Source organism: Hippoglossus stenolepis, chromosome 24, assembly GCF_022539355.2.
Source record: "Hippoglossus stenolepis isolate QCI-W04-F060 chromosome 24, HSTE1.2, whole genome shotgun sequence".
Lineage (NCBI taxonomy): Eukaryota > Metazoa > Chordata > Actinopteri > Pleuronectiformes > Pleuronectidae > Hippoglossus > Hippoglossus stenolepis.
The window spans coordinates 700,971-728,788 of NC_061506.1; the positions used below are offsets into that span (position 1 = coordinate 700,971).

The window sequence follows — 27,818 nt, forward strand, 5'->3', positions numbered from 1 at the left end:
CTGTAAGATTCACAAATAAGATGATTTTACTGAGACGCCTCGTTGTTGCTCTGGACATAAATCCAGTGCAGATGTGGCTGCAGTGTCCGAGTTGTGTCCTCAGTGTGGACGTGGTCCGAGGACACAGCTGGAGACGTGTCTTCACCTCTTATGAGAAACCTGAGTCAGAGCCGCTCCGACTCTCAGAGGCTGTAATCTCACCTACACTGGCTTTTTCCTTCTGTTTGAACCTCGGCGGCAGAACTTATTGTTTATGAAACGCTCGGGTTCACCGGGCTGGATTACAAGGCAGCGAGGTCTCAGAACCAAACTGAGGTGAACTCCAGAGGAGGCTGTTTACGGGACCGTTTTTATAACGTGTCATCGCAGCGGGGGCAGAGAGCTCGGCGACGAGAGACGTCAAAACAAATCACAGTCCAGGTCTTGTAATTTCAGCTCCTCGCTCAAGAGCACAAAGAAAGAGCTGCAGGAGAAGATTGTAGATGTCGTTGTGCTCTGCATCTGTAAATCAGTTTTAGGTGCAGATTGAGTTTCCTGATGCACTTGGGATGAAAACGTGACGTTGAAATGTCTCAAATGTCAGTAAAATGTTGGTCAAACACGTTGAAAAGTGCTTTAAGCTCCTGACCTGCATCGTCTCTGATTTATGCAGCAGAGACGTCCTCAGCAGTGGGAAAGTGCTGATGAGGATTAGAAAGTCAATTCCCTTCAGGTTCCTCTGCTTCTCTCTATTGTTTCCTCTCAAGCCGTCGCCCACAAGCTTCTCAGAGGAGAAGAAGAGAAGAAGCGCAGAGGAGGATTGTTGGGGAAAGGTCATTTTGAAGTGTGTGAGAAGACGACGGGCTTTGTGCCGAGTCCACAGCGTGAAGACAAAGGCCTCCGTGGGGGGGGGGCGGGCCGACAGGGACCTGCGCTCCATCACCATGTCAAACAAACATGGCCGACGGTAACGTGAAGCCCGTTAGGAGAGAGCGGCGCCGGGGGAGGAGCAGGGTCAAAAAATAGAGTCGGTCCTGCTTCAGCAGATTGAGCCGGGCGAGCAGCCGAGTGTTTATCGACACGGGAGGCGGCCGAGTGCTGACGCCACAGCGGAGATCTATTTCTGTAGATCCAAGCGGAGGTCCGACCCCCCGCTGACGATCGGTGAGGTGAGCGTCTCCTGCTTCCACCTGCGACGCATCCATCACCACCAGGAGGAAGAGGAGGAGGAAGAGGAGAGTCCCCCGTGTTCGGCGTCTCTCCGCTCCAACATCTGTATCTGCAGAGGCCTCCGCCTCATTAAGACATCACCAGCAGAAGCTTCCACAGCTAATGTGCACTCAGGTGTTATTCTTAGCTCCCCTCCCCCCCTCCCTCCTCATTTTGGGGAAGAACTAGGTCTTTGTTTAATTTACTGATGGCCCATTGGAGTAATTTCCCACTCAGCTGCTGCACGGGTCCGGGCCCAGGCGTAATCCCAGGCGCCCCCTGGAAAGGGTGCCAGCGGGGTAATATGGATGTTAGCTGGGGAGCACGGTGACAGCCCCAGAAGCCACAATTTAATTCATTGTATTTTAATTATCGCTCTCGTTCACCAGCTACAAGCCCTTTCTCTGCTCCGCCGCGACAGCGAACCTTCATCACCGGCCCGTCGAGGAGATAATAAACTTTTGCTTTAAGGTAATTACTTAATCTGGACAAACCTGTGTGTTAAGCAGTGCTATTAAGCCGGAGGGTGATAAATCAGCCGTGTGGTGGAGGTGGCTGATTACTCGACGGTGCAATCAGTCTTTGAACCCTCGCAGTCCTTTAAGTACCTAAATTACACAAACAGCATGCTAACAACACGCCGCTGCCGACACGGCGAGCAGAGGAGGCCCTTCAGCAGCGCTGCCTCGCCGCCGCCGCCGCCTGACTCGTTTGCTTAATGCCGCTGCCGCCGCGCTCACCTTCAGCCCGGTGATGCATGGAGGTTATTAACATGTGGTCTGAGCCAAGCTGTCCAACGCTGATAACAGTGACTCTGCTGTGGGGGGGGGGGGGAGCCACTACAGCGACACTGGATGGAGGGATGATCAAAAATGAGATATAATACATTTATTAATCTATTATTAATTAATTTATTGAATCATTCCTGTTAGTTTCCCTATGCAAGGTTTAAAAAGTATATATATATTGAACCTTCATTTAAAGGAGACACGTGAACAAGTGAACAAGAGGGAAACATTTTAACTTGAGGAATCCTTGGATCTTAGAAATGTGTAAGTTATCTGGATGAAGACACAACGCTATACTTTTGATTAAAGATAAATCAAACGTGTCCTTGGTCAAGTTAAAGGTCGTCTTTAGTCCTCAAAGACCACGAGCGTCTCTGCGTTCTGGTAAAAGTCCTCCACTGAACAGGAAGTGATGTTCTACTGTCATCACGTGAAGAAGCTCAGTGCGAGTCTGTGTATTCAGGACGTGAGTCAACTTCTCTGCTGTAATTTCCTGCCAGGATCTGGATTCTGACATCGTCCAGTAAGAAGTGAATCACTCCACTGCAGGATGACTTACTGGTGCAACCATGTGATCATCCGAGCGTCGAGGTCACAGAGGACGTCACAGATAACTACAGAGCAGATGTGGAATAAAATCATGTACAAGCCGGTAGAGTTTAAATCCAAATTTAAATACTTTGGAAATATTCCAGTGAAATTCCTGAGATACCAGAAAGTGCAGTTTCAGCTTCGCATCTCGAGGACCTGAGGCTTTCGTGTCAACGCCGCCTCACGTCACCGATGACGGCGATTAATCCAAACCAGCAGAGCCTCAATATGGCGTCTCCCAGGGCGAGGCCTCTTCATGTGTTTAAAGTCTAAATCAAAACAGACAAACTTCTTCCCAGAATCTACTCATAAACTGAATTCACGCGGAACTTTTAAAATATGCAGCAGCTCATTGTCTTTGTGCTCGTCGGCCTTAATGTAGTTCCCACTAAACTTCCCGCTAACGCTGCGCAGCGATGAAACACGGCTTCTGCTGAGCGCGTACAGGAGGAGGGGGGGGGTCCTGACTTTGAAAAACTGTGGTCGGCCAACGGGAGCGCTCCACCAGACGCTAAAACAAATGTTATCAAGCAAAGACTAATAGATGGCTGGAGCCTAAGCGGGGCCACGGCGTGCGCCCAGGGGGCTGGGGGCCGGGGGGGCCCACGGAATCAGGTAAATGCGCCTCTTGAACTCTCGTGAGCGCTCGCCTTTTGTTCTTCCCGTGGCGGCAGAACAATGGGGCTGTCTCGGTGATGGAATAAGCCTGCGCGGTCAATCCCCCGGTCAGGACGCCGGGGCCGGGCTGACTGGCCGGGGCCCGGGGCCCGCAGAGGGAACCGCAGCCTGGACGACAGGTTCCACATGTCTGAACTAGAACCTCAGAGACATAAACTCTGGAACACGTCGTTTATTCCTGTTTGACCAGGATTTTAATAAATGCACTGGATCTTAGCCAAAGAAAACTTTGACTAAACAAACACTAATTTGTGTTAACGACTAAATATAACTTTGTCCGGCTCACAGTTAGTTTCAGTGAAAGGTGATTTGGTTCCTTCTTATTAGAAGGAAGGAAAGAAGGAGATGGATAAAACCAAAGAACTAAAAAAAACATTTAAATAAATTGATAGATCATTGAAAAATAGATACAGAAATAGAGATATAAAATATAGAGACAAAGATAAACTGAACACATAGAAATAAAAAGAATAGATAACAGCTAAAGATTGAAACTCTTCTGTGAAGCTCTCGACAGAATGAAGGTGAACAGCTGCAGCTCGGAGACTCTGAACTTCAGGTGTTTTTCTTTTATTAAACTGGGTCGGATCAAATAAAAAGGAGGATTTTTCCATGACAACACTCACAGAACACGGAACAAACAACAGACGAGTTTTATGAACAAACTGCTGGAATTCAAACTGAAATACTGTAAAACCAGTGAAGACGAGAGGATCGGCTGCTTTTCACTGAAATAACCTGAATTTCTTTTCTTTTAAAACAAGTCGTTTGAAGTTCTGTGAAGTTACGAGATGAACTGATGACGATGAAACGATCGGTCCAGTTCGTGGGTTTCACAGAAGTTTATCTTGTAAATTGTTGATAATCAAACATCTGAGGTCTTGAAATCCTGCGGTTTGTCGGATTCTCAGTCTTTTGTTTGAGAAGCTGCAGCTTATTAAGAGAGAACACGAGGATTCAGAGACGTTCTCACGGTATCACGTCTCCTCCCAAACCGAACGCCGCTCGCCACTGACAGAAAACGATGGCGTCGTGGAAACGAAGCTGAAGGAATCCAGCCTCGTCCCCTCAGGCCTCGGTGGCGCTGCGCCGAGCGAGAGCCAAATAAACGGGTCTATTTCTGAGTGCGTTCGGGGAGCAGGGCCCGTCTGTCACGCTGTCAGGGTGCAGAGTGAGAGGAATGGGCCTGGAATGCTGACTCACTCAGGGCCCGGGCCCGGGCCCCCGGGAGCCCCGGGAGGCCCCGGCCTCCTCCCCTCCCGACGCTCAGCCCAGAGCAGATAATGATCCGTGGCCCTGACCCCCGCTGCGAAAGTCCCAGGTCACCCGGCAAGATTCCCCCGACAGCGTGTGTGTGTTCTGTGTGTGTGTCTGTGTGTGTGTGTGTGTGTGTGTGTGTGTGTGTGAGACTGGGAAGAATTTTAATGCAGTCCAGAGATCAGGTGGCTCACCTCTCCCTCCTCTCTCCGGCTTTTCCTTCTTCTCGTCTTCATCCGGCAGCTCGACACCAGGTTACAATTAACGGATCTGAGCTCTGCAGCGAGGGCGAGCGAGGGAGGACACAATGACGGAGCTGTAGAGAGAGAGAGGGAGGGAGGGAGGGAGAGAGAGAGAGGGAGAGAGAGGGTGAGGCGATGCCCTCATGGAGCTTTTCCAAAATAAAAACCTGAGAAAAATGTTAACAAGAACCATGACTCCATAAAAGAGTGAGCGAGGCCGACGGCTGCGTTTACACGGCGCTGAACAAAGACACGACATCTTCGGTGGTTTCGTGTTATCGCAGCAGCTAATTAGTTCGGATGTTTCTGGTAAAAAGTTCCCACATCCGAGAAGAATCCAGGAAAGAGGAACAGGCTGCGCTGGAGAATAAAAAGCATCAGAGCGACGCACGATGAAAACACACAGAGCTCGTTAAAGCTAAATTAGAACCAGAACCGGAGCTCCGTCGTTTCAGGACGCAGACACAGCGCAGCGGGAGGACTAAACATGAGGTCGGCCCCCTGGTGGCCGGCAGCAGTGCGTCATGAACACAGCCTCTGCCATGTTAGCAGATGGGACATGGACCAAACAAAAAAATACAGTTATCGTCTGTTAAAATGGCCTTTTTTCTATTTTTAATACAAAACAAAAAATGTTTTGCTCATCATTGTGGTTAGTGAGGAGCTGCAGCCAGGACGTGCTTAGCTTAGCTTAGCATAACAACTGGGAACAAGGCTGCAAAATGCACTAAGCTGATGGAAACTGTAGCATGTGGCTAAACCTGAATTGCATTGTTTTCCCGTAATGTTCTCACCTCCGTGGATCAGACAGACGAAGGTCAACAAGGCTGCGTCTCCAACCTTAAAACAAACAGAACGAGAGTCTCAGTTTGGAGAATAATAAACAGCAAATCAAGAATCAGACGTTTACAGTGGACTCGTCTGTACGTCTGTCCTCTGCGAGTGTGTCAGCAGCTCCTGTGTGGACGGGAAGAGGAAGAGGAAAGAGCAGGAAGCTGTTCCCAGCGCTGTCAGTCCTGGTTTGAGTGGGAGCAGCAGCTTCCCTCCACCGTCCATCATCCCGTCTAGTTCAAAGCGCGTGTAGCTGCAGGTCTTTGTCAAAAGCCCGGTTGGATATCTTTTATGTTCAAGATGTAGGATTTCTTAGGACGACTTTGATTATTCATTTATTCCACTTCTCTCGTGTGATAGTGCCAATATCTTTACACGAAAGTGCTCAGCTACTCTGAAACTCACGTTGCTCCCTCCCTCCTTCTCCCGCCCGTCTAACTCCCTTCTTCTGTGCTTGTCTCTCCTCGCAGCCCCCCACCACATGTTCCCCACCTTCCACACGCCGATCCCGATCGACATGCGCCACCACGAGGGACGCTACCACTACGAGCCGCACGCTCTGCACGCCATGCACGGGTAGGTGGACATTCTTTATCCTGTCGGGTGAATCACAGTTTTCTGCAAATGGTTGTTTCACATTCAGTCACAGACGTGGTTTTAACTGCGAGCGCGAGTTCTCTGACGAGAGCCGAGCGTTTGCCAAGTTCAGTATGAAAAGCAGATGACAACACGCTGACGTCCAAAGTGAATAATCAATGCTGGTTCGAAAGTTCCCCCCCCCACGCCCCTGGTTGATTATGTGGGCAAGCCTCCGACCATCTGGGGATCAAACCCCCGGGATGCACCGAGGAGTCTGAAGTTGCTTTAGAAGCTGAGGTGCCACTGAGCAAGGCAGTTTATCAAAGAAAGTGTGAGAATTGTGAGCATGAGGAAGAGGAAGACACACTTTGACTTATCGTTACAGACGAGTTAGATGTTAAAACTTAACAGGATCTTCTCGAGCTCTGCAGCAAACACGTGGCCCTGGCGTGAGAGCAAATCCAAAATATGGAAACTGATGATTTAATCTTGAATATTCTGCAAATAAACCTTTAAATAAATGATTATGGGGCAAAAAATAACCATTTCCTCCTAAGATGTAGAAACATAAAACACATCTCGAGCTGAAGATTAAAAACTTCTGTTCCCGAGTTACTTTCTGCTCCTGAGTAAATAAAGAGGTGAAATAAATAACCGCGTCTCGGTGACTCGCTCCATTAGCAGCCGTGTGCCGGGCCGGATCCATCACCGATGACATAATACACCTCTTGATATTCATTAATGGCTTGTTGTGGGGACTAATCTGTGTGGTGCAGCCGCGCTGCCCCCGAGCTAGTGCGGTAATTAAACTCCCGGTGTATAGAGGTCACGGTGCAGGCTGCGGCGCCGGTGTGAGTCCAGCTTCAACCTGCTGCGGGTTCAGAGACGCCATCCCATTATAAAGAAACATAAAGAGAACAGGGCTCGATACACGACTCACACATTTGTTATTCCTGAACCTCTGGAAAATCCACTTCTTCTTTTATTCAAACGCCGACCCTGAAGGAGGGTTTACAGAACAACGTGCAATTTACAGAACTAATATATATATTGTTCCCTTTCTTATGATTTACTGGAGCTTTGATTATTTCACATGATTTGTATTTGCTGTTAAACCTCAGTTTTTGGACGTAGAGTCGGGTATTAGCTGCTGATGAGGATGTTTGATACGACTGAAAGCTTCAGAGTCAAAGCTACAGATGCTTTTTGTTAGTAAGTAAAGACTCATCTGGAAAGTTTTATTAAAATGCTTATAAATATGGAGAAATTAGACTTTTGTGATAGAACATGTTGATGTTGTTGAAAAGCAAAGTGCTGTTATCTTTCAAAAGTTAGTTTTTAAAGCATATCCAAACAGATTATTATATATATATATTTATATACATGTGTGAGCAGAGTCGCTGCACGTTTCAAACTGAGCGACGAGGCTCCTGCTGCAGTTCAAAGTTACTTTATCACCAGAGGAAAAACTGGCGCCCGGACAAAAAAAGTCAATAGAATTCTCCAAATAGTGTCTTACATTTAAATTCACAGATTTGATGGTGATGCATACTTTGCGCCTGGCGGAAGCAGAGCCATTCATCACGCCGGCTGGGAGAGTGCAGGGCGGGGAGGGGGGGGGGGGCGGCTGTCTGCGGACTCGGCCACCTTGATTAATGTGATTTGATCTTGACAGTGGACCCCTAATTCATCAAGACCTTGATCTAGCTGTCGCTCCCCCCTGCCTGTGCCAAATTCACCTAATTACGGGAACATTGCGCAGCAAATTAAGTGCGGTGTCATTTGTCGCCTGGCGCGGCACTTTGTTATCCACCCGTGGCAGCGTGTCAGAGGTCCCCTCCTTGATTGTCTAACATGACACCTCCACGCCGTCCCCTTTATCATTGTTTGCATATACCGTAATGAGAGCGCTGCTTATTTTGTCAAGCCTGTCATAAAGAGCAGCCGAGGGGAAGCCTCTTTTCTCTTCTTCTGCCGGATACCGGGGACGGGTTTTCTCCCCTCGCCGTCGCCGGGAGCTGACAGCGAGGCGAGGAAGTTCCAGGAAGAGGAACAACTTCCTGCTCGGTCGACGGAGCGAGGACGGGACGGGGACGGGATCGGTCGCAGGCCTGGACACAAGAGTCCTGAAACCTTTTCTAGTGTCGTAGATGAAACTCTAGACCTTCAGGAGACAGATGGAGGAATCTCTTTACTCCTGTGTTTGTCGTGTTTGTCTCTTTGCTCCAGTGTTTGGAATTAAACGTAAAACATTAAACGTAGCTCCAGGGCCGTCAGTTCTTCATGAAGGTCAAAGAAAGAACATTTACCCTGAATACGAACAGTTGTATGAAGTCTCCTCTGTCCTCAGCGTTTCACTTTGAGCTCTTCACAAACTGCAGAGTCATCGGTGTGCAGCTCCCTGCAGAGAAGTTCAAACACAAGTCGAAACACTTCTGAGAACTTTGCTGTTAAAGCTTCAAACCCTGAGGAGCCGGTCAACAGAGAAACAACAGCAGCTCCACTTTTAACATCTTAACAACATCTTGTAACATCTACCACCAAGTCAGAGAGGTGCCTCAAGTCTTTCTGTGGTTTGCTTCATGCTCATCGGATTAAACGCACATTTACACAGTTTCTACACAATCTGCTTGTGTGAGTCGATGAGATATCTGAGTTCTTCATCTATCGTCTGACTATGAATTCACCTCTTGGGGCAATAGCCAATATTTGGGGGCTTCTGGTGCAGACACAGATATGAGGGTTAATACTCTGTTCACCGTTTAGACTCCGACTAGTTTCTGCTTTTTGTGAACGTAGACGTTTGCAGATGAAGTTCTCTGACATCACGAGCTGCTGCTTTGGACTGAATCTCTGACACGTCGGCTCTAAAATAAAAAGAGACCGGGAGCGAACAGATCTGTGGACGTCAGCGAGCCGACGCTGCTTGTGAAGCTCCCTCTCCAAATCAAAAAGAAGCGTGTTTCAGATCCGGCGTGGAAGGTGGCATGAAAAATTCAGACCGTGTTAAAGAAGTTCTTCTGCGTCCGGCTCCGAGGACGAGATGATGAAATGACTTTTTAAAAGGAGGCCATGATTTGCGGCGCTGTGATCTGTTTGTTTGTATGTAGGTCATTTCTTCCTCTGCAGGAGGAGGGGCGTTCGGGGGTTTCGTGGATGTGGTGAGGAGGGGGGGGTGGGATGAGGGGGTGCCTGTTAAGTTTGAGGCGTCCGCTTCACGCAGTCGACTCATAAACCAACAGTGGGAGTTTATTCAGCCGCGCACCGGACGGCGTGATTTATCTAAATCAGAGAGCTCCCTGAGCCCCGACACCGGAGACGAGAGTCACTGTCACACTGTAATTCATCTCTGGTGTCTCACACACACACACAACACACACACACACACACACACACACACACACACACACACACACACACACACACACACACACACACACACACACACACACACACACACACACAGAGAGACACACACAGCTCGCACAAACAAAGAGAAACACACCTCATATGTATGTAGGAGAACATTGTTCAGTCTCACATCCACTCCTCAGATAAAACTTTCACTAAACCATTAAACACAGTGATTTACATTAAATATTTTCTATAATTAAAATAGTTCAAACTGAAAAACCTTAAAATAAAAAAGGCAAATGAATCAGTATTTTAAAAAACCTTCCTTGAAATAATTTCAATAGCTGCAGAGATATTCACAGAAAGTTGTAACCGAGGATCTTCGTGTTTCTGTGAGTGTTTGAATCATAAAGTCGTTCACCTCATTAAAAACAAAATGCTAACATCTGGAAGGAGGAGGAGGGAGAAGGTCCAGAGGTGTGAGAGACGTCAGGACTGAGTCACTCTAAACACGCTCTCACTTTAAAGGGTGAAGTCATCAGATCCTGTGTTGTTCTACGAGGAACCTTTAGGTTTGGATCAACGATAAGATAAATAGAAGATCAGAGACGTCTCAGTTCTGGACGTTAGAACAAATAACGTGAGAAAATAACTTTGATTCTCAACGTGTGAGCGTGTGAATCCACTCCGCCCCCACCCCCACCCCGGCTCCTCCCGTTTCATCCCGCTGCCCGGCGCGCACGCGACACGCTCCGAGGGTCGAGCATTGTGTCGGCCCTGGAAGCTGCGTCGGACCCCGGACCCCTCTCTGAGAATCTGAACATTACACGACTCCATCACTTCCTGAAGGGCAGCGTCTCCTTTGTGCTCCCGAACAAAGCTGTAAAGAAATATTCATGTTCTCCACACGAGGCGGAGCGGCTCGTTATCACGGAACACAAAGTGGAGACGGCGTTCACCTGCAGGCGGTTACACCGCGAGAGCATCCATTATTAAAAACACTCGGAGAAACTGTCTGATTATTGTTTCAGGGGGAAAAACACGTCTTTATCTTCTCTGCTCAGACAAAGAGAAACTTGTGATGAAATCCAACAACGACGGCTGAGAAATAAAACCTTGGATGATGAAGTTTATATTTAAAGATGAAACCAAGTCTGAGGCAGAAGTGATTTGTTGATCTGAGGATTTATGATCTGAAAAATCAGAGGAATTAACTTTAATCACTAAGAAAATCTGAAATCTCTTGAAATCTGAGAAAACTGAAAAGATTGAATCGTCTTTAAAGTCGTATTTTATGAAAATATTCGAACATGGTCAATAAACCAAACAATCACAGAATGTGTGTGACGTCACAAAGTGTCTGATGAGTCACCGGCGCTCGTCAACACGTCTCCGTCTCATCTTTGATCATCTTCCAACAAAAGTCTCGTGATCCAGCCTGAACTTTTCTCTTCAGACGAGCCAACACGATAAACGACACCCCCCCCGCGCTCCTCTCTTGTCAACTCATCCCCGTGACCCCGACCTCACCCCTTCCTCTGACGCCGGCAGATCAAACGCTCGCCAGCGGAACCGTGTTAGACGTGATCTCACACTCTGTGTACACGGCGAGGCGGAGCTGGGAGGATCAGGTTGGAGGATGGATTACTGAAGACGCTCGCCGGAGGAGCGGGGGGGGTCGAGTCAGAGCGAGACTCACCCTGACGCCACACAGGAAGTGAGGTCGTCAGCGAAGCCGATTCAATGACACACAGAACAGAAGCGTTTGATGAATCTGACGAGAAATGGAATATGAAAATGTGTGAGGCCCAGTGTGTTGCTCAAGGGCACCTGGGCACGTTGTGATGTTACAGCAGCTTTAACGCATCATCATGTTTGTCTCTCTCTCTCCTGCAGCCCGGTGGGTTTGACCGGCAGCCCCGTCATCTCCGACATCTCCCTCATCCGCCTCTCGCCCGGCGCCGTGGCGACCGGCGACTCCCCGTTCAGCCCGCCCCACCCGTACGTCAACCCCCACATGGAGCACTACCTGCGCTCCGTGCACGGCAGCCCCACGCTGTCCATGATCGCCGCCGCCAGAGGACTCAGCCCGGCCGACCGTAAGTACCACCGGGGTTCTAACCTGTGACGCGCTGCAGGATGTTTTTCTCTGTGACACAAGAATCTCTGACTCTAAAGTTTCTTTAGTGGATCCTTCAAAGTAAAACTGTGTAGAAAAGATTTGTGAGCAGCTCAACCTGAGAATTATTGTTTTATTTCTATTTATATATAATTAGAGAAAAGTAAGAAATACATAAATCACTTTGTTTATCCCTTTTGACACAGATTCATTCACTACACTCCACAGATTTTATTTATCGTAATTTAATTATTCTTGTATGTTTTTTAACCTCTTCAGGATTTTAATAATAATTCATTTAAAAGCATCTTTTCTATAAACTTGTTTTAATCTTTTCACAGCTTTTGTTTAAAGACTCATTTAAGAGTAAAGATAATTATTGTGACCCACTCGCAGCAGTTTGTGTTTTTAAATCAGAGTTTTCTGTTTTCTACACGAACACATGAATCAGATGTGGACCTTTTCTCCCACGTGTTTTAAATCCACGAGGAGACAAATGAAAGAAAATCTGATAAAAGAAACAACAGTGCTGTTAATACTCTGACCCCCCCCCCAATCCAAATTCACCAGGACGTGATGACAACTCTTTCCTCAGCGGTGACTTACAATAACAGATTGGAGCGCGGCGGCGGGACGGAGTATAAATCTTCTGTTACAGTCTGTCAGCGCTAATGTGGCGGCGCTTTTAAACTTAAATAAGCGTCTGAGATCCGGCCGCGATAACGCAGCGCCCAAAGCAGAAGGGATGGAGCTGGGGGAATGCAAATAGCTCGATGAAAGACGGGAAGTTGGGTTTGGGAAATGGAGGCCGTCGGGTTTTCAGGCGACTTCTCCCACGTGACGCCACCTTCACCTGGTTCAGCTTCTCCAATCAGCACTGGTTTAAACTGTTAAACTGTTTTTCTCTCACTTTATCCTCCAGCGGCTTTTTAAAGAAATAGAATTCTGCTTGTTTTATTGTGGGACTGAGGGGAACAGTGGGGGTCGGGGGGGACGCCTACATGGGCCGTTGCACATCAGTGGCCCCCCCCGGCCCCTCACTCCATTCAGGCAGATTCTCAGCGTGAGGTGGGAGGGAGCAGGAATTCACCCCCTTGTTCTCCCTCGTCTTCTTCACTTCTTCCTTCCTTCTCTCCTCCCCTTCCCCCCCCCCCAGTGGCCCACGAGCATCTGAAGGAGCGCGGGCTGTTCGGCCTCCCCCCTCCTCCTCCGGGGGCCAGCCCGGCAGAGTACTACCACCTGATGGCGAGCCACCGCAGCCCCTACAGCGAGCTGCTCATGCACGGGGCCGGGGCCGCGGCGGGGGCCCACCTGTCCGACTACATCACCCCCATCGACGGTGAGTAACCGCTTCCAACACGGGGGGGGGGGATATTACACATTTACTGCTTCATGAAACCAAGTAAGTTTGGTTTAATTAATTGATTCATAATAGAAATGGGCTGAGACTGACTCGTCTTTGGTCGACGGTGGTTAAACGCAGCATTAAGGTCAAACTAAAAACTGATTAGTCAGATATTAAGTATGAAACTGAAGCAGGGAGATAGAGCTGCTCCCTCCTGGTGTGCGATCCTCAGGTCAGTTTCATGCCCGAGCAGCAGAGAAGCCCACCAGGGGGGGGGGGTCCAGGTCCGCTGGTTAGAGTCCGGGCCACGTCTCCGTGTCCGGCGAGCGGCTTTGACACTGATTAAGCAGAATGAAAGTCCTGCTTCAGGTGGATGATGAAACAAAGATCACAGCGGAGGCGTATAAATAAAAAACGCCTTGTATACATTTTTCATGTCAAACTACTTCAAACGGCCGAGGGCCTTCAGGTGCCGCGCTGCACCTCCCCCCGCCGAGCCTCCGCCAGCACGTTTCCATAAACACCCAGGACTTATTGTGTCGGGCTGACATTTCCAGTGCACGCCACCGCCGGGCACGCGAGGTCGCGGCAGGTATACTGAACGTAATGAATGCCTGCTTTGATGCGGCGCTTTGCTCCGCACCTTAAAAGGGTGCGAGAGGGAGAGCGGTGGCGAAGGGGAAGTCCCGATGACGAAGAGCGTCGCCCGCCTGTGACTCCACATCATCTCTATTCCTCATCATAATGTAAATATCATAAATCAACAGGATGAAAACTACAGATATATCTGGACATTTCACTTCTTCTCATCCATTTTCTGGACGTTCAACCAGTCGAGGAATCCATCAGTCTTGTGCAGAGTTTGGTTTCTAACCCTGGACCACGTGCACGCCGCCCCGTGTCCGAGCGCTCGGGGTTAAACTCTCCCCTGCAGGCTCGGCTCACACAGCCCAGCGCTGTGAATGAGCCGGCTGTGTTGTGGTGTCGGAGGCCAAACGGCTGAGAGCGCCGGCCGGCTGCCAGCAGCGTGAAGCCCGACCTCACTAAAGCCGTCACAGCTCAGTTTCCAGACGTCCCCGAACACTGAGCAGGCGCCGAGGCCAAAACAAACGGAGAGAACGTTTGGCTTCCTCTCGCCAAAAAGCCGACGTTAGGTAATTTAGTGAAGCTGCTGCGAGGGAGCGAGCAGGAAGAACCTCTCGGCTGCCAAGTGCAGTGTGTGTTCGGTGATTTGAACCCGAGGATTAAGGCGAGAAAGAACATTTTCACTCTCAAACGTCCAGAGACGAGGAAGCAAGGCGGTTGATGAAAAAGGCAAATACACAACAGACATTTATAGCTGCTGACTTACGACCTGAAATGTTGTTTAAGATTCCATGAGAACAAATCCCCTCATTTCCCACAGACTTTTAATAAAAGAAGAATCTCCACTTCCTCATTGTTCACAAATGTAAAAACAAAATTGGGAGTCGATGGATCAAACCAAACAGAGGAAACGTGGTCGAGGAGGATTGAGTCTGGCTGCAATCTGCATCCTGACCACAAGAGGCCACTAAATCCTACACACTGACCTGATATATGTCGCATGTGTAGAATCAAGTTTTGTTAGAATAAAATAAATCAGGCGACTACGTTTGGTAAATAAAACTTAGTAACTCGGCTGTTCTGGGGGTGACCACATCTGTCCTCGACTTCCTGTCCCACATCTGTCCTAACCAACATGTCCGACTTGGTCGTTAAGGACGGGGGCTCCGAGGTTGTGTGTCTTGAGTCCAACATGTGTTGTCTGTGTAGAAGAGACGGTGGGGGGTCTTTATCTTGGGACATATGGAATTTGAATGATAATCCACAGAAGAGAAAAACATCTTGTTTCCTCGCGGGACGTCTGCGCTCAGAAGACATTACCGTCTGTGGGACTGGTGTCGTGGGACGCTAATTTGCACATTTAACCAGGTAGAGTGGAGACGGGGCTCGGTTTGATGCTGACGGCGGCGGCGGCGGGGGACAGGCGGGTGGTGGCTGATGTTGGGGGCGGGGGCGGGGGCAGGGGGGGGGCAGGTGTAGAGGATCAGGTGTTTTTTTATTTGAAAGCTGATTGGATGAAGCCGTTCAGGACTGGCAGACGTATTCATCTCTGTTACTTCCTCTCACCTCTGGGGAGATGTGTTTATTAATGTGCCACTTCCCCTGATAAATGGACCAATGGAAAAGCCTGGGTCGACCCCCCCCACCCCCCCAGCGCCACTATTGTAATTTATAGCAGCAGCCGCCACTGGGAGGCCTGGATGGGACGGAGAAGAGTGTGTGTGGAGTGATTTAGACTGAGAGTGTGTGTGTGTGTTCGGTGTGTGTGTGTGTGTGTGTGTGTGTGTGTGTGTGTGTGTGTGTGTGTGTGTGTGTGTGTGTGTGTGTGTGTGTGTGTGTTCTCTCCACTGTGGTCTGTGTGTAACTGAACTGAGAGCAATCGGACGGTTTCAGGTTCAAACGAAGTCACAGCTGCTTTTCGGAAACAGAAACTCTCTCAGTCAAAGAGCTTTTAAAAAAGGAAAACACCAGCGTTTCTAGTTTTGTGCCTGAAAACACTCGACTGACTAAATGTTTTCCAAAGCAGCAAAACAAAGACCGAGGAGGAAGCAGGACGGCTTTAGATTGAGAGACGATCATTCTACCAGCTGCACAGAAACGAAAACACATTTCAACGTCTTAATTATCAAGGAAACAAGACAAAGGATTGAGTATTAATTGGCAAAAACCAACAATTCTGCTAATAGATTATCGGTTTATTTTACTTATCGAGCAAAAACACAAACTCCAGCTTCTCAAACGAGAGGATTTGCTTCTTTCCTCTGTTTCGCATCATTTTAAACTCGAAACAGAAGATTTCCACACGTCTCATTCAGGAGTTCTGAGTGTTTCTGGATCTTTTCTAGAATAACTGATCAGTTTGGAGCCTTGGAACCGTTCCATCGCTGGAAGAAGAATTTCCATCTCAGAGCTGAGGATCGATCCCGTCGCTCTGCATACGTTTCCTCGCAGTGAAATCAATCGTGTGTAAATTGCCCTCATTTAACACGGTGAAGTCCGACCCACCGGCCGATGCTTATCGGAGGAGATTCTGGGGCATTATCGTGGGAGATTGATTAGTTATGTCTGGATCTTAATGGGGTCGCACATGTGGGCAGATGTCAGACACAGATCCACCGGGTTTCACACGTTTAAGGAGTAAAAACAAACTCAACTGTTGGGTCCAGTGCATCGTCTTGCTCAAGGGCGAAAGGAAGAGGGTTTGAAGGTCGGGTGCAAAATGGGGAAGAATTGTTTTTAAACTTAAAACTTCTTGTTTTTCTTAGAATACAGATTTAAATTCTCTCAGCTCTCGTTCAGCGACCAGCTTTGTTCTTCTTTGTCAAAATCCTAATTCTGAATCTCAGGACTTTTACAGATGTTCACTTGTTTGCTGACATTTAAATGAAAACAGCTGCTTATCTTATCTTAACTTATATTATCTTAACTTATCTCACAGACTGGGAGCAGGAGTTAAGTTTGAAATGTGTGTCACTGGGCCGTGTTCCGACCTGAAGCTGCTGTGACTCCAGACTTCAGAGTATTTAACAACATCCTCTCCGCCTCCATCACCCTGAACAAACTGTTTACTGTATTCGCTGGGAATCAATCTTCAGCACTTATTGATAGGCTCGTCCCGTGTCCGTGGGGTTGCAGCGTCGCGGCGAGGCTGCGGCGGCATCAATCACGCCGCTCCCGGCTGGAGCGAGCGCTCTCCCTCCTCAACGCTTTATCCTGAAATAGCCCGAGCGAGGGGACGGGGCCGACGGGAGGAAGGAGGGAGACGAGTGGCCGTTTAGATTCCAGGAATCATTCTTTAGGACTGAGAGTCTGATGTGATCAGGTTTAATACTCAGCAGGAGGCTTCTGGAGGGAGGAGGCGGGAAATCAAGTGAAGCCACACGACGCCGATCCTTCAATTAAAAAGTTTTATGACTCTGATCTCAGAGAACTATGTTATGGTATAGTTCTTCAAACCCCCAGAGTGAAGTGTGTTAAATGACCTTTGAACTCACCTGCGTCCACAGTGTCCCGGTTCTCCAGCCCCAGACTGACGCCCCGGCTGAGCAGGAAGAGAGCTCTGTCCATCTCGCCGCTGTCAGACGCCAGCATCGACCTGCAGACGATGATCCGCACCTCGCCCAACTCCCTGGTGGCGTACATCAACAACTCTCGCTCCAGCTCGGCGGCCAGCAGCTCGTACGGTCACCTGTCGGTGGGAGGACTCAGGTAACTCACCTGCAGACGCAGCATCAACACACACGCTTAGAAATGATGATCTGAACCTCATCGCCATGTTTTCTCCTCGCAGTCCGTCCTTCCCCTTCCCTCATCCCATCAACCCCATGGCCTACCAGCACCTCCTCTCCCAGCAGCGAGGCCTCAGCGCCTTCGGACACACTCCGCCCCTCATCCAGCCGCCGCCCGCCTTCTCCAGCCGCCAGCCGGGCCTGGGCCTGTCCTCGCTGTCGGCGTCCGTCCACCACAACGACCTGATGTCAAAGGTAAACACGTGAATGAGAGATCCGATTCTTTTTAAATCATTACCATTAAAGTCATTAAAACATTATTATTCTTTCTCTGTACAATCCTCAGAACCACGGCAGTGACTCGGCCGTCAGCAGCACGGTCGACCCCATGGTCACCAAGAGGTCAAAGGTCAAGAGCGAGGCAGAGGGACTGAGGCCTTTGTCCCCGTGTTCCCCGGTAAGAGAACTCACAACCACCCGGTCTGTGCAGCGTCTGTAAAGCTCGACTGCCTGAGGAAGCAGAGACAGTTTGTTAAAGTTAAAACTCTTTAGCATCACGTGTGTAAAGAATCAGTTTCTCTCTGTGACGAGCTCCTGTGCGTTTTAACGTCTTTATTTCGTGCTGTAGTTTGAGTCCGCCCCAGGAGCCCCCGACCCCCTTGTAAAATATGTCTGAGATAAAGAAAAAGTCCACATGATAAGAGCTTTGCATCCATTCATTTGGTGCCCCCCCCCTCTCCACTGTAAACTGTGCCACGGCACTTCATTTTCATGAAATATTGGCCGAGCTTTATTGTCATCTGAGGAGCCTTTTTCTCTTCCTTTGACAAATCTGCGGCTGCTCTCCGGTAGCGAGGCAGGTCCGGGCTTGATGCATGGGGACGGCGGAGCGCGGCGGCGTCTGGGGGCCGGCAGAATTGATGAAGATAGTGTGTGTGTGGGGCAGCGACAAACATGCTGCAGTCAGCATGTTGTGTATAAGAGTGTGAGAGTGTGTGTGTGTGTGGAGGCGTACGGGAACCGGGCTGGGACGAGCCATGTGTCAGATTCCTAAAACATGCACGTGCACTTTTTAACAACCGGCTCCCTGAGGACAAGCGGAGGTTTGGACATGAGGACGTTTTAAAAACCAGAAGATTTCAGTCGTCGCAGAATTTTATTCTGGAAAGAAAGAGAGGACTTTTTAGGAAGTTGGGACGTTTGTGGGAAAGTAATAAAAGTGAAAAGTCAGGACAGAATCTGGGAAATGATTCAGGACTTAATTATTTAAAAGAGCAGACTTTCAAAGTTCTGACTTTTTTTAGAAAGTTATGACTATTTTAGAAAAGTAATCACAGTATTTAAACGTGTGGATATTTTTGGAAAGATAGGACGTTTTAAAATGAGTGTAAATCTTTGAAGTAAATAATCACATTATTTAAAAATTAGGATCTTTTGAACATTGTCAAATGTTGGAAAGTTGAATCTGTTTTCTAGTCTGAGATGTTTTATTGGAAAATGTAAAATTGGGAGGAGTGGAACTTCAGTGGACTGTTTAAAAAACAAATTTTTATAATAAAATGATTGAATGCGAGATAATTGCTGAAAATGAAAACTAACAACATTAAAAGGATTTGGGGACTTTTTGTTAAATTTTAAAACTTCAAATTACACTTTGTTTTCTTGGGAACATTTTTTTAAGTTGGACGTGTTTTGGAAAACGAGGTTTAAGACTCACATCAGATTTGATGTTAGAGTTTGTGTGACGCCTCATTAGCACACGAAGGTGTTTTCATTTATCTTGTATCACACGTGTGGAGAGATTCTTGGCGTCTCACAGCTGTAGTAGAAGTGCTGCCACCTGTTGACGGAGTCCCCCCCCTGCAGCCTGACCTCCAGTGTGGTCACGCCCTCACAGAGTTCACGTTGTGGTACTTTTGTGTTTGGTTGGTTCGGGCTCACGCTGCCTAATCACAAGCTGAAGCTCTAAACAGAAATCACGTGTGTGTATTTGTGGCAGAAGTTGTCAAAACAACTGTGATTCCAGCCTCTTTAACTTCACTGTTGCATGATGGGATTGTGTCTGTAATTTACCGTCCCTGGTGTTCAGGAGGTAAAACATTCGAATGTGATTCCTAACAGCTGGAGGCTGTAAACGGTTCCACGTGTGCTCGCTGCAAACTCCACCTCAGAGCAGGAGAACTGCAGAAAATGGAAAATTAACGAGAGAAATTAACGCGAGTGAAAGTAATAGCGTGCGTCAGACCAGGTGAACATATGCTGCCTCCACAGAACCAGCACGGCAGCTCGTTGGACCTGAAGGACGACGCGGACCGAGACGACTGCAAACAGGAGCCAGAGGCCGTTTACGAGACCAACTGCCACTGGGAGGGCTGCAGCAAGGAGTTCGACACGCAGGAGCAGCTGGTGCACGTAAGAGACATGTTCATCATCATATCACCTGAAACTGGCAGAAAGAGCAGGGCTGACTTCGGGAAGGGTTGGTTCCTGAAGCTGGATTATTTGAGCTCTGTAGTTATTCAACATGGAGGATTGAGGCGATGCAATCTGGGGATCTGGCTTTTTCTAAATGTGCAGTTTAGACTTTTATTCAGACTTTTAATTTAATGTTTGTTCAGTGTTTCTTTCCTCAGATTTTTAGAGTAAACCTAAAAGCTCTGCAGAGTTAAAAGGACCAAAGTCTGTGGTAAACTTTACTCGTCAGTAGTCCGACTTAAACTCCCCCCCCCACCGACATTTGAATAATGCACGTCTAGCTGTGAACCGGACACGCCCCCTCACAAAGCCAGGGCTGTGAGAAAACGCATTTTTAATTATAACCCTAAAAAATGAGGTCGACTGAATCTTAAGATCAACTTCCAAGCTTTTCTCCTGGAGTTTAAAAACAACTAGAATAAAGAATAAACTCGTCGGTGAACCCGAGTCGAGATGAAACTACTGTTCCACACGTCTCTGAGATTCTACTAAACTGATCAGGAAACTCTGAATTCTCCCGTCTCCATGTGATTGTTGCAGAAACATGTTGTAAAGTTTCCGTTCTGTCGTCTTCGTGACGATCAGACCTCCGAACATCGTGGGTTTCGCTTCCCCTCATCACAACAAGCAGAGTCTTGGTTAAAAGGGTCTTAAGCATTCCACGTTTCCACTGGAGCACGGAGAGAAAAGAGGGGGATTAGTGAGGGGCTGGGGGGGGGAGGTAGCTGCTGTCCGTCATTCATTAGACTCAGATTCCAGGGAGGAAACTCTCGTCAGCGCCGCCTCACCTCTGGTTACAGATACGGGCGGCGTCTCTTAACATCAGCGTCTCGGCGTCCACGGGATTCTGACGCTCGGACGTGATTCCTGTATTGTTCCATTTCTAATTAGGACCACATTTCCCATAAACCATCACTTCCTCCTCTCTCCTCTCTTCTATCCCAAATACAACATGATGAAGAGCTCTCTGAACACACTACCCACAATCCTCAGGGGTAATAAGAACGTAAACAGTCCTTTGACTTTCTGGTTTTAATGATTTATGGTCATGATTCATCTCTTGGCTGAAAGAAAAGGAATGAGAGAATGTCAGTGTTACTCTTTGTTCAACTATTCCTTCAAAGAAAAAGGGTTTGAAGGCAAAATTATGGACAGAAACTATGAAATGAGGAGATTTATGAGGTATATAATGTTTTATATCAAAAACTAAAAGGGAGGGAAACGATTGAAACATCTTCATCCTATCAAATCACAAAAACACAATTTAAGACACCTGACAATCGAGCAGATTTACAGTAGATCTGAATATTATTTTATCACCAAAAAGCATGAGAAGGTTTTTCTACGTTAATATTCTTCAGGCCTTGACAGATTTAGTTTCCTGCTTTAAGACAATAAAACTTAAACAGACGATAATAAGTGAGACCGTCACATCTCTTCCGTCTCTTTGATTCGAGCCGATGTAAAGAATCTAATTAGTGGAGCTCTGACGCTCCGTCCCTCTTCTCGTCCCCCGAGACGCTCGCTGATAAGACGGACGTGAGAGCAACACGAGGGCCTCTTAGTGGACAACTCATCTGTGTGTGTCCGTCCCGCAGCACATCAATAACGACCACATCCACGGAGAGAAGAAGGAGTTCGTGTGCCGCTGGGACGAGTGTTCTCGGGAGCAGAAGCCCTTCAAAGCCCAGTACATGCTGGTGGTTCACATGCGCCGACACACGGGGGAGAAACCACACAAGTGCACGGTGGGTAACGGATGGGGCCCCGGGGGGGGGGAGCTCACTCTCTCTAAACACCGTGTGCATTTCTTTACACCCACACATGTACACAGTTGTTTCCATAGACACTGAAGGTAAAACACACAAAGATGGAAGAGTCCTGTCTCCTTCGACTTATGGTCGATTATAAAAACACATAAATCTCTGAGCTGCTGTTTCATGTCGAGTTCTTCTCCCTCATGATTTCATTAGGAGTTCAAACCTCTACCATGTTTAAAATATGAGTAATACTGCATATTCTGAACTGAGTCCCTTCCTTAAATACAAATACTTCACAATATATAGAGTATTAGCTTATTAACGTTTAAACTGTAATACTGATCCATAGATACAAAAGTGTAAGTAATTAAATTAAATAAATAAAACTTTTTTCAAGGCAAAAAAACTAATAATCATGTAAATGTTTAAGTAGATTATCTGTTGGTTTAGTTGCAGCTTGTCGCCATCTTTAAATAATGATTCTGTTGTGACCATTATTAATATGAATCAATATTAATGTTTGAGGGAGACGTTGAAACTCGTTTGTGTTCCTCCTCAGTTCGAGGGCTGCTGCAAGGCCTACTCCCGTCTGGAGAACCTCAAAACACACCTCCGCTCGCACACCGGCGAGAAGCCGTACGTCTGCGAGCACGAGGGATGCAACAAGGCTTTCTCCAACGCCTCGGACCGAGCCAAGCACCAGAACCGGACGCACTCCAACGAGGTACGGACACGATCCTGAGAGCTGAGCTGAGGTCGTCAGGATGAGTAACTGTGAACAGAGACAGGAAATCAGCTCCGTCGGCGGCGAACGGCCCAAATTTCCTTTACAGAGAGATAATGAGGTTTTAGGCAGCACAGGCGGATCCGTACAGGTGTCGGTGTTTGTGTGTTGCTTCAGTGCCCCAGTGTACGTAGAGTAAATAATGAGGTGTAGACATAATGAGCACGACGGCCCACAATGCATTAGGGCGAATCATGCTCGCCGCTCCCCCTCCGCGCCGCAGAGAGGGACCACCTGCGGACGGCGAATAGAAAATGAAACCTGGAAGCATTTCAGAAAACTCGCCGCTTTTCCATCAGCGGGGCAGCGGAGTGGGAATTCACCGCCGCCGCTGCAACACACACACACACACACACACACACGAAACAAACACACACACACACACACACACACATTAACCAAATCTAACTCAATACAAGACTCGATTAATGTTTAAAATGTTGTTCACGCTCTGAACAGATCTTCAAGCAACATCTCTTCCAGTTCTATGAAATAACAAAATAAGGACAAATATGATGACATTTGTTCGTCTGTCTGCAAAACTAAAAAACCATTGAACCCATTTCTATGGAATTTAGCGGAGAGGTGTATAACAGACGTATTTCTTTGCGTCTGCAGAAACCCTACGTCTGCAAGATCCCGGGCTGCACCAAGCGATACACCGACCCCAGCTCCCTCAGGAAGCACGTGAAGACGGTCCACGGGCCCGAGGCGCACGTCACCAAGAAGCAGCGCAGCGACGTGCCGCCCAGGCCGCCGGCGCCCAGGGAGAACGGCGAGAACGAGACGGGGCCCAGGATCCAGAGAGAGGACGCGATGTCGGACAACGGCTCCCCCAGAGGCATGGACGACTACCTGCACGTGAAATCCATCAAGACGGAGAACTCGGTGGTGAGTTGGGTTACTGATCCCCAGTCAGTGGAGAAACTGTCACAGCTCCTCCTCTTGATCTTTCTCCTGCTCGCTGCTTGATTGTGCATTTTTCTCTCTTCCCTGACTTTCCTCACGGACAGACCTTGTTGAGGTGAGATCAGCTGTGGTTACTACGTCACCTTTTACCATTTTACACCATCCTTCAGTTTGCTTTGACACCGGTTCCATTCCAAAAAGAAGAGTTCTGGCTTCGTGATTAAAAACAAGACCAAGAGAACAGCAGCAGGAGACTGGAGTTTCATTTCCTGCAGATATCGAACAAACCATCTCAGTTTATCTGAATCTAGAGGAGCTTCTGGAGATTTGACACCTTTTTCTATGTATTTAATTTAAATTCTAACCACGTGTAGACCTCTGAGTTACTGGATTACTGTTCCTTTATGAACCCAGTTTTCAGCTGCAGCAGGATTTTGTTAAATTCCGTTTTAAAATCCCTCCGAGGAAAGAGTCGTAGTAGTTTAGCCGCTGTGACACACAACCTCACATCATCCATGAGAGCGTGAGCGTCACTCTTCCGGTGCACAGGCAGTTTAAACCGATCAAGCAGCCGTCAGAGAGCGTGAACATGATAAAAGCCACTTCAGGATTAATATTCAAACACTGGGAATTGGCTGTGGAGCTCTGAGCAAACAGGGCCAGCTATCAAGCTGTGATCAAGACGGCTTTTTACCAGTGAGTACATACGAGGAGGAAACTGGGAGGGGTCGACTCGGAGGGAAAGACACTGTACAAGTGTGATTGTTCTGAAACTAGAGAAACGTCTGTGATAAATCAACTCAGGGTTAAGATGTGAATCCTTACATGAGAGTTTAGAGACACTAGTTTGATTTAGTCTTTGTAAAAATAATGAGGAAAACTAGTATTTGTCCAGGTGGTAAAAATAAAATCTCTCTATTCAGCTAAATGTTGAGATCGCCTCCAACCCACAGATCGGAGTTTCACGTGATCACATCTCGTGACGACGGCCCGGCGCTCTGGCTCCGGCTCAAGCAGTCTTTCATCCTGCACATTTCTAATTCACAGACAGACTACGACAGCCTGTAATCTGTGGTGCACCCCCCACCTCCTCACCCCATCCCAAAAAACACTCATTATTTACAATTAAGCTGTGGGAGGATAAAAGACCCAGTGATTCACTGGTCTTCATGTTAACCACTGCTCCACTTTTGTTCTGGTAAAGAAAAATACTTCTTCAGGACAAGTGGTCGTGTCTTTTCTCAAACTGAAATATCGTCCGCTCTCTCTTTTCCTTTCTTCTGCTTTCATCCATCACTTCTCTCCCTTCTCCATCCTCCTCTTGTTTAGGTGTATCAGTCCAGCCCTGGCGGTCAGTCATCATGTAGCAGCGAACCATCACCACTTGGCAGCGCCACCAACAATGACAGTGGAGTAGAAATGGCGGCGCACAGCGGGGGAAGCCTGGGGGACCTCAGCACCCTGGACGAGCTGCCCTTCGTGGAGTCCTTGGGATTTGAGGATTCCTCCGGCGGAGTCGCGGCGGTCGGCCTCCACTTCCGGAAGCAGCTCGGCACCAGTCAGCTCCTGGAGCATCTGAAGAAGGAGAAGCTGAAGACAGTGAGGGACTCGTGTCGCTGGGCCAACAACCCAGCCCCCCCGGTCCTCGGCACCAAGCTCCCACCCATACCAGCAAGCGGTGAGCAGACACAATAACAGAAGAAGTCTAGTTAAAAGTCCATGTGGCTCTGGTTTGGTCTCAATCTTCTGTCCAACATGTTCCTCTGTTCCTTCACAGGGTTCCTCCTGGAGAGTCCAAGTATGGGTGGTGGTCCGATGTCCTTCCCTGGTTCAGGCTTGAGTAAGCTGAGCTCTGGAAAACCAACGCTACAGGAAAACCTGTCCGAGCGCCGGGACAGCACCTGCAGCACCCTGAGCTCAGTTTACACCCTCAGCCGCCGCTCCTCGGGCATCTCCCCCTGCTACTCCAGCCGCCGCTCCAGCCAAACCTCACAGTTCAGTGCCAACCGCCCCAGCAACCTCAGCTCAGCTGACTCCTACGACCCCATCTCTGCCGACCTCTCGCGGCGCTCCAGTCAGACGAGCCATTGTGGGGGAAGCAGCGGAGGAGCAGGCGTGTACAGAGGGGTGGGGCTAGCCAGCCCCCTCAGCCTGACCCCAGCCCAGCACTACCACCTCAAGGCACAATATGCAGCTGCCACTGGGGGTGCACCACCTACCCCTCTTCCATACTTGGACCAGATGTGTCTGAAGACCCACACAGCTCTTTACGGGGACCCCCAGGAACGCCCCACCCCTAAAGGCCTCCCCTACAGGCAGTACAGCAGCTACAACACGAGGAGCTTGATGCCCCACGAGGCTCCGTCTCACATCCCCCGCCGAGCCAGTGACCCTGTGAGACGAGTGACCACAGACCAGCCTCAGCTGCAGCGCTACAACAGCATAGGGGCCCTGAACAGGGGAATGACCGTGCAGCCATGTCCACCTCCTGCAGCAGATCGCCACCGTTCAGCCCAGCACGGCTGCTGGAGGTCCGATGGTCACCAGCGCTACTCGTACAGCCATCGACCGCCCAGCATTTCTGAGAACGTCACCATGGAGACGGGCGAGGAGGACCTGACGCTGCCTGACTTCAACACCGATGGAGATACAAACTGCAGAGCGTCGGCCAATCCACAGCATTTCCAAGGAAACCTCCCGCAGCAGTCGTACTACCAGAGAAGAATGGCCGTCGTGAGTCCAGGGCAGCAACCACAGAAGTGTTCATCATCACCGAGGGACAACAGGGACAACCTCCCGGTCTCTGGCCAGGTCCGAGGGAACCTGGCCGTCCTCCAGCAAAGCCACAACTTTGGATCCCTGTACAACCATCTGAGCTCCAACCAGCAGACGAACACTGAACCAGGAGCAAACTGCTTCCGGCAGCAGAGACTCCAGATGTCGTCCAATCTGAACGAAGCCATTATCGCTCAGCGTAGATTCAGCGGAGGGGTCGGTCCCTATGACAACAACGGGAACGCCCCCTACCCGAGGTGCAGTAACACGGCAGGAGCAGACGGGGGCTCCACCTGCAAACAGGAGCCGGATGACGAGGAGCCGGTCGACATGCATTTCGCTGACGCCGGATTTCAGCCTGTGAGAGTTAAGATTGAGGACTGTGACGGACCTTTCCTGATTTCAGATCAGCAGAACTGTAACAGGACTTCCCAGAATCCCTTGCACACTGTGAACCAGAGCTACGTTCGGCCGAGGCCACCAACAGAACCCAGACCTCTACACAGGCACCATTCAGGGCCCAAGTTGATGCAGCACACAAGGAACCAGAGCAACCCAGAGGTGGTTTCCAGATTATTCTCTGATGACAACGCTTTGTACTACACGGGACAGATTCAAGTGTTTGAGTCCAACAGGAATTGTGACCTTCAGGTTTCTCCTGTGGTGAACGTGCCTCCTTTTGAAAACGATGCAGCATCTCCCGGTTCCGGTGGAAGCCCGGCGTCCAGGACTCTGGAGTGTGACGCAGCCCTGGAGCAGACGCAGATAGACTTTGATTGCATGCTGGACGACGGGGATCACTCCAGCGTCATGTCGGGAACTCTGAGTCCGGGTTTGCTCCAGAATCTGTCCCGGAGTTCCTCTCGCCTGACGACGCCCAGGAACTCGGTGACGCTGCCCTCGGTGCCGACGGGGACGGGGAACATGGCCATCGGGGACATGAGCTCGCTGCTGACTGCTCTTGCCGAGGAGAACAAGTTCCTGAACTTGATGCCGTAGAAACGTCCTCTGTCCACGTGCACAACCACCACAGACTAAAAGTGACTCTGTGCCAAAAAGACTTGTACAGTCTCATTTATTTAAAATGGCCGTTTTCTATCTTTTTAAAAAGCCATATTTGTTTCTTTGCCTTAGGTAGAAAACATGTGAACAACAGGATGCAGTTGGTTTACTAAGTGCCTGGCTCAGCCAAAAGCTTACGACTACATTTAAAATGTGTAAATGTCCCCAGGTCTGAAATCCACATGAAACTTGTTTTACACTGTAAATGACTTCAGCTTTATTTGTCTCATCCCAGCTTCTCTCCTCCTCCTTCAGCTCATGGTTTCAGGTTTAGTCCCTGTCCTCTGAGACGTAGTTTGACTCTCATGGTTTCAGGTCTACAGTCCCTGTCCTCTGAGACGTTGTTTGACTCTCATGGTTCCAGGTCTACAGTCCCTGTCCTCTGAGACGTTGTTTGACTCTCATGGTTCCAGGTCTACAGTCCCTGTCCTCTGAGACGTAGTTTGACTCTCATGGTTCCAGGTCTACAGTCCCTGTCCTCTGAGACGTTGTTTGACTCTCATGGTTCCAGGTCTACAGTCCCTGTCCTCGATTGACTGGGACATGTCGGCGTCAGAGACTCGATCGTCAGTGTTCCACAGCGAGAGGAGCACCGAGCATCCGGGGGGAGAATCCAAACTTTTCCTTTTGTACATTGTTGGACCAGTTTCTTGATTATATGTAAATATCATTTGTACATTTTTCTAAAAAAAAAATACAATATTGATTTTTTTACATAAATATCATTTGCGTCGTCCTTCACTCAGATTCTTTCCTTTCAGTTTGTCC

General features: G+C 48.7%; 1 protein-coding gene across 1 annotated transcript; it reads left to right on the forward strand.

Moving 5' to 3' along the window:
* Positions 1-5,231: 5,231 nt before the first annotated feature.
* On the forward strand, positions 5,232-27,687 carry LOC118103160 (zinc finger protein GLI2-like). Its single transcript, XM_047339206.1, has 14 exons — positions 5,232-5,236; positions 5,699-5,763; positions 6,046-6,151; positions 11,405-11,607; positions 12,784-12,966; positions 17,064-17,265; positions 17,348-17,540; positions 17,632-17,742; positions 19,557-19,697; positions 21,359-21,508; positions 22,080-22,244; positions 22,923-23,195; positions 24,543-24,891; positions 24,991-27,687. The coding sequence occupies exons 1-14, from the start codon at positions 5,232-5,234 to the stop codon at positions 26,985-26,987; spliced, it is 4,143 nt and encodes a 1,380-aa protein (XP_047195162.1). The 3' UTR covers positions 26,988-27,687.
* Positions 27,688-27,818: the final 131 nt, after the last annotated feature.

Bases quoted from the DNA above. Each gene is read 5' to 3' on its own strand.
- LOC118103160 (XM_047339206.1), top strand. The intron at 17,743-19,556 runs GTAAGAGAACTC...CTGCCTCCACAG, and splicing joins CTTTGTCCCCGTGTTCCCCG to AACCAGCACGGCAGCTCGTT. The intron at 24,892-24,990 runs GTGAGCAGACAC...GTTCCTTCACAG, and splicing joins CCCACCCATACCAGCAAGCG to GGTTCCTCCTGGAGAGTCCA.